The sequence below is a fragment of the Oncorhynchus nerka genome, linkage group LG23 (genome assembly GCF_034236695.1).
Source record: "Oncorhynchus nerka isolate Pitt River linkage group LG23, Oner_Uvic_2.0, whole genome shotgun sequence".
NCBI classification, from domain to species: domain Eukaryota; kingdom Metazoa; phylum Chordata; class Actinopteri; order Salmoniformes; family Salmonidae; genus Oncorhynchus; species Oncorhynchus nerka.
In genome coordinates this window covers 47,237,122-47,243,904 of record NC_088418.1, presented here as the reverse complement: position 1 = coordinate 47,243,904, position 6,783 = coordinate 47,237,122, and the positions used below count along the sequence as shown (strand labels likewise).

Here is a 6,783-nt window from a genome sequence, read left to right as displayed (position 1 = left end):
TGGAAAGCAGACTGAACCATGTTTTCCTTCTTTTTTTTTATCCTGAAAAGCTCCCCAGTCCTTAACGATTACAAGCATACCCATAACATGACACAGCCACCACTATGCTTGAATGTGGAGAGTGGTACTCAGTTATGTGTTGTGTTGTGATAGCATTTTCCCCAAACATAACACTTTGTATTCAAGTGCTTTGCCACAGTTGTAGCGGAACGCAGAGGGAATTTCCTTGTTGTATCACATGAGAAACTTACATTTTGTCAAACATCTTTCTTAGACCTGTTTCTGTGAGAACATGAGATTACTGTGTGAAGTGTGCCACCTAGCGGCATCTCAATGCACTCCCCCAAAATGAGGGGGAAAACATAGAGATAGATAGAGGACTCATCTTTGAATCTGTGCCATTATAGAGCTCTCCAGCTTCTAGTCCAGCGTTTCCCAAACTCGGTCCTCGGGACTCCAAGGGGTGCACATTTAGTTTTTTTCCCCGAACACTAACCTAACATATTATTTGAATATGCTGTGTAGTACTATGGCAAAAACCAAAACGTGAACCGCTTGGGGTCCTGAGAACCGAGTCTGGGAAACATAGTCCTAAAAAACATTTCCTAAAAAATGGAAAAGAGTTACCTCTGGTTCGTTCAGCCATTCCTATGGGGAAAATGAATGGGGATAGAATAGGGTTTTGGGATAAATGCAGAAAATAAGGTCTGAGGTTAACACAGGCTTAAGAGATCTTATACCTTTTGTTCTATGAGATAACATTAGTCAGTTAACAGTTAACAATGGCGGAGTTAGTGCCTACAAAAAGACGCCATTACTATTGCTCTCTATATTGTCTGGGCCAGCATGGGCAGCGCCATTGAGGCTATCTCCATTTTGAAGTAGTACATTTTCCTCTTCACGATTGGCTGATCGCTCCTGATGACCCGGTTGGACATGACTACAACCGGGTCCCCAGGAAGGATCAGCCAATGAAGTTTTGCTATCCCACCCAGTTGACTACATTAAAATGGTGGAATCCCTCAACGGTGCTGCCCATGCTAATATCAAAGACAGTACAATACGAAGATAGGCTAAAACTGCTTCTACAATATCCAATGATCACACTTGTAGGCGATGTCATGGCAACGTTGGCTAGCTAAGCTCATGCGTAGAAACACGTCATAGGGTCTGACGGTCTTCTGGCGCCGAACTGTGCATGTTTAGGCTGTCAATTCAAAGGCACTCCTTTTATCACTTTGTATTTGTATTTATTAGGGATCATGAGGTTGGAGTAATAAAATGTTAAACTGCTTAAAAGACATGCGCTGGAATCTAGGTTGTGCCTTTAGATTTCGTTCTCTCAATGACTTCTCAAACCCCAAACCCCTATTTTGTCTGTTTCGCGACGTTCCCGGAAGTCTCTCGATGTTGTGTCTCTGGGTTTCGAAACTCTGTGACAAATAGCCTTTTGGCTACCAGAGGCCTCTGTCATTCTCTATGGTGAAAAACCCCAAACTTTTGCGTCACTGAGATGCGACGGAAGTCCTTACTCCACAAGCAGCTGTCCTTGAACGCACTGGGGAAACATGTTACACAACTAAATGCTCTTTTGGCATTATTGAACAAACTATTCATACCGGAATAGTGATATAAACATTCATGGTGAGTTGTCAAGATTATAACGTGTGCGCATTAGCTAGCTAGCTTATTTGATAATAGTTTGGCTTGGAAACGGAGTAATTCTGTTATTCGAGGAATAAAACTTGTAAATCAGCAAGCTGAAAGTCTCTATAGTCTCTCTTTACCTCTGTCGGGGCTGTAGAATATGAGGGCTGCAGGATAAAAGGGATATGTGTTGGTTTTTGCGTCACTGATTATAATAGAGCTCGCCAGCTTGTAGTCTGAACAAAAATAAACGCAACAATGACAAATATTTTACTGATTTACAGTTCATATAAGGGAATCAGTCAATTGAAATGAATTCAAAAGGCCGCAATCTAATGATTTCACGTGACTGGGAATACAGATACGCATCAGTTGAAAAAAGGTAGGGGCGTGGATCAGAAATCCAGTCCGTATCTGATGTGACAACCATTTGATTTTACCTCATGCAGCGTGAAACATCTTTCACATAGAGTTGATCAGGCTGTTGATTATGATCTGGGGAATGTTGTCCCATTCCTCTTCAATGTCTGTGCGAAGTTGCTGGATATTGGCAGGAACTGGAACATGCTGTCGATCCAGAGAATCCCAAACACACTCGATGGGTGACATGTCTGGTGAGTATGCAGGCCATGGAAGAACTGGGACATTTTCAGCTTCCAGGAATTGTGTACAGATCCTTGCGTCATGGGGCCGTGCATTATCATGCTGAAACATGAGGCGATGGTAGCAGATGAATGGCACGACAATGGGCCTCAGGATCTCGTCACAGTATCTTTAAAATGCAATTGTGTTTGTTGTCCGTAGCTTATACCTGCCCATACCACAACCCCACCACCATCATGGGGCACTCTGAGTAAACTGCTCGCCCACACGACGCCATACACGTGGGCTGTGGTTGTGAGGCCGCTTGGACATGCAGCCAAATTCTCTAAAATTAGAGCTTATGGTAGAGAATTGAACATCCAATTCTCTGGCAAAAGCTCTGGTGGACATTCCTGCAGTCAGTATGCCAATTACAAGCTCCCTCAACTTGTGGCATTGTGTTGTGTGACAAAACTGCACATTTTGGTGGCCTTTTATTCTCCCCAGCACAAGGTGCATGTGTGTAATGATCGTGCTGTTTAATTAGATTTTTGATATCCCACACTTATCACGTGGATGGATTATCTTGGCAGTGGAGAAATGCTCACTAACAGGGAGGGAACCCTTTATAACATCCCTAAACAGTCTCAGGTGGCAGTGAGGACGGCGCATACATCGACAGGATGCCTCTGCTGTTAAATCCCTGAGTCACAAAGAAACACTCATCCGCACTCACAACAATGACTTTTCCCCACTCTGATTTCCTCTCTGTGTGCGCTTTGCAGTTGATAACCAATGAAATAAACTCCACAAAGTCCACCTTTCACATGCAACATGTCAGGATCCCTCTGTTGACAAAGAATATTATCTGGCGTCTCTCTAACATTAGTTCTTCAACGTCATTCTTTTCTTCCACTCTTCTCAACGCCCCTGGAGAGGTGACTTGCTGGACAGCCTTTATTCTAGACGCCGTCCGTCTATTTGAGCCGAACAGGACACTACATAAATTCGGGTGCATGTTCACCACCACAATTGCACCATTTAGGGTCAGCTGGCATATGACACCCCTCCCGTCTGCGTACACTTGACATAGGACCAAATCATTTGCATTTGTCACACAATTTGAAGACAATCGTGGTACCAATAATTGGATGTATTAAACCAGATGAGTGACAAAGTTAGACGCACAAATAGCATACCCCCACGACATGCTAACCTCTCACCATTTCAATAATGGGATGTTAGCATTTCTGGGATGTATGATACATACTTGTGTGTCTGTAATTTTCTCACTCATCATTATTCACAATTCATTCAGGATTATCCGTGATGGTGACATCCACATTAGTGTGGAAGTGTTTAGAGACATATTATATTCTTATTTACAATAAAAGTGAATACAAAATGACACTATTTACCATTTCTATTGGGTACAAAATCTGAAATACAGCCAAAACAAACAGCATGTTTGTCCAATAAATTTGTAGAGTCACAATCTTGATGTAGTCATTGTGTGCCATGAATATTTTGACTACTTCAATATATATAAGTGAATTTTTCCTAAATGGACGATGTACAAAAAGCGTGGTAATTGATATGTATGGAAAGGCTCTGAAATGAAAGCTGACATTCTTGCACTTTAACCTCAGTCATTGTTTCATTTCAAATCCAAACTTTTGGAGTACGGAGCCAAAAGAAGGAAAATGCTTCCGTGTCCAAATAATTATGGAGGGCACTGTATCTCCTTGAACTGATTATTTTCAAATCACACACACAAGTAGTTATGAGGATTATCTAGTTGCTAATGGAAGCCTGCCGTTCCCAGGATGGCCTTCAATTTGAGTTTCTCAATGAGAGTGGGCAGCACTGAGTGACAGCATGACAAATTTTTTATTTTACTAGGCAAGTCAGTTAAGAACAAATTCTTATTTTCAATGACGGCCTAGGAACAGTGGGTTAACTGCCTGTTCAGGGGCAGAACGACAGATTTGTACCTTGTCAGCTCGGGGATTCGAACTTGCAACCTTTCGGTTACTAGTCCAACGCTCTAACCACTAGGCTACCCTGCCGCCCCATACATAAGTATTCAGACCCTTTGCTATGAGACTCGAAATTGAGCTCTGGTGCATCCTGTTTCCATTGATCATCCATGATGTTTCTACAACTTGCTTGGAGTCCACCTGTGGGGAAATTCAATTGATTGGACATGATTTGGAAAAGCACACACACCTGTCTATATAAGGTCCCACAGTTGTCAGAGCAAAAACCAAGCCATGAGATCGAAGTAATTGTCGGTAGAGCCAGGAGACAGGATTGTGTCGAGGCACAGATCTGGGGAGGGGTACCAAAACATTTCTGCAGCATTGAAGATCCCCAAGAACACAGTGGCCTCCATCATTGTTCAACGGAAGAAGTTTGGAACCACCAAGACCCTTCCTAGAGCTGGCCGCAAGGCAAAACTGAGCAATCAGGGGAGAAGGGCCTTGGTCGGGGGTGACCAAGAACCCAATGGTCACTCTGACAGAGCTCTAAAGTTCCTCTGTGGAGATGGGTGAACCTTCCAGAAGGACAACCATCTCTGCAGCACTCCATCAATCAAGCCTTTACAGTAGAGTGGCCAGACAGAAGCCTCCCAAGTGGCTCAGTGGTCTAAGACACTGCATCTCAGTGCAAGAGTTGTCACTACAGACCCTGGTTCGATTCCTGGCTGTATCTCAACTGGCTGTGATCGGGAGTCCGGTATGGCGGCACACAATTGGTCCAGCGTCATCTGGGTTAGCCACTCCTCAATAAAAGGCACATGACAGCCTGCTAAAGGACACCGACCATGAGAAACAAGATTCGCTGGTCTGATGAAACCAAGTTTGGACTCTTTACCCTGAATGCCAAGAGTCTCGTCTGGAGGAAACCTGGCACCATACCTACTGTGAAGCATGGTGGTGGCAGCATTATGCTGTGGGATGTTTTTCAGCGGCAGGGACTGTGAGACTAGTCAGGATCAAGGGAAAGATGAACGGAGCAAAGTACAGAGAGCATCTTGACCTCAGACTGGGGTGAAGGTTCACCTTCCAACAGGACAACGACCCTAAGCACACATCCAAGAATGTGGCTTTGGGACAAACATTTCTAAGCTTGTTTGTGCTTTGTCATTGTGGGGTATTGTGTATTGATTGATGAGGAAAATAAACTATTTCATCCATTTTGGAATGAGGCTGTAATGTAACAAGATGTGGAAAAAGTCCAGGGGTCTGAATACTTTCCGAGGAGTGATTATATTTGATTATATTTCCCCAGCCCCCATCTCTGACCTTACCAAGGGCAGGGTCAGGCTGTTGAAATTGCAGATTGTGCCATGTGGTTGACTTAACCTGTTTTTTCCTCTTGTTTTAGTAAATTTCCCCGAGCCCAGCGATGTCTGCCCCTGACTCGAACCAGAGAAAAGCATGCTGGGGCACTAGGGACGAGCTGTGGAAGTGCCTTGATTATAACCAGGACAATGCCGCCTCCTGTGAGAAGTTCCAGAAAGAGTTTGAGGCGAGCTGTCCTGCTCAGTGGGTGAGTCTCCCTGTCTGGTGTCGGTCTAGCGATAACCTACCTGTTACTCTGTTGAATATGACAGACTGTCTCAGAGGTAGCCAGAGAGGGAGGGCTAGATCTCGAATGTATGTATATAAAGCCCTGCTTCTATTCATGGTGGTCTAAATTCTGTTATTACTGGCTTTGATGTAGCTACATTAGTAAACTCACTGTGGTCACCAAGCCTGGTCCTGCTCAAATACATCCTGCCTCACATTGATCCCGACAGGTGAAATACTTCACCAAGAGGAGAGACTTCTTGAAGTACAAGGAGAAGATGCAGACGGAGGGCTTTGAGCCTGCTGCCGGGCCTAAAGAGTCACAGTCCTAGCCGGTAGCCACTGGTCAGAAGACTGAGAGGAGGGCTTCCAGGGGCCTCCTGGTTGAGGATGGACAGCAGTGGACTGTCACTGGACACTAAGAGCACAATCCTGCTATGCCTCCCAGCGACGACAGCCGCTGGAGGTCAGTGACCTTACACCTGGACCTGAACACTCCGGTGTTGATGTCACCTACGGGCCTCGATCAGATTCTCAAGCTTCTCCCCGAGTGTGCACTTAACTTGGTCACACCTTGCCTCCGACTAGTGACCATACCGGCGTCACACAGGGACAGGTGTGTGGTGACGTAACCACGGCGAGTGCTGTGGAAAGTGCACCCCTCAAAAGTCACTGACATGGTTCTCCAGGCTTTCTCCGTGTCTCTCTGCTCTCTCAATACAACATCAAGTGGTTGTATGTGGTGTGACAATGCTTTTATTTGACCTAATATCAACTGAACACATCAACAGCTCCGTAACGGATAGTCTTAACCACCGACTCATTTCTTATTCATGCTATTGTCAAAGATGGATGCAGAGATGCTTTATTTATGAATAGACCGTGACTGTGTGTGTGTGTGTGTGTGTGTGATTTGTTGTGTTAAATAAAGATGAGTCAATGGTTCATTATTATTTTATAACATTGGTTTCATTTCCCA

The 6,783-nt window shown here is 44.5% G+C and overlaps 1 protein-coding gene across 1 annotated transcript; it reads left to right on the top strand.

The window, feature by feature from the left end:
• The first annotated feature begins 1,509 nt into the window (after positions 1 to 1,509).
• Positions 1,510 to 6,749, top strand: LOC115106955 (cytochrome c oxidase assembly factor 6 homolog). Its single transcript, XM_029630215.2, has 3 exons — positions 1,510 to 1,644; positions 5,620 to 5,784; positions 6,035 to 6,749. Exons 2-3 carry the CDS (start codon positions 5,641 to 5,643, stop codon positions 6,134 to 6,136), a joined length of 246 nt encoding a protein of 81 aa, XP_029486075.1. The 5' UTR covers positions 1,510 to 1,644; positions 5,620 to 5,640; the 3' UTR covers positions 6,137 to 6,749.
• The last annotated feature ends 34 nt before the right edge of the window (positions 6,750 to 6,783 follow it).

What these genes read in the sequence shown, in the direction of transcription:
- LOC115106955 (XM_029630215.2), top strand. Translation starts at nt 5,641, where the DNA reads ATGTCTGCCCCTGACTCGAACCAGAGAAAAGCATGCTGGGGCACTAGG. An exon ending in CGAGCTGTCCTGCTCAGTGG is followed by an intron (nt 5,785 to 6,034) that starts GTGAGTCTCCCT and finishes TGATCCCGACAG; the next exon opens with GTGAAATACTTCACCAAGAG.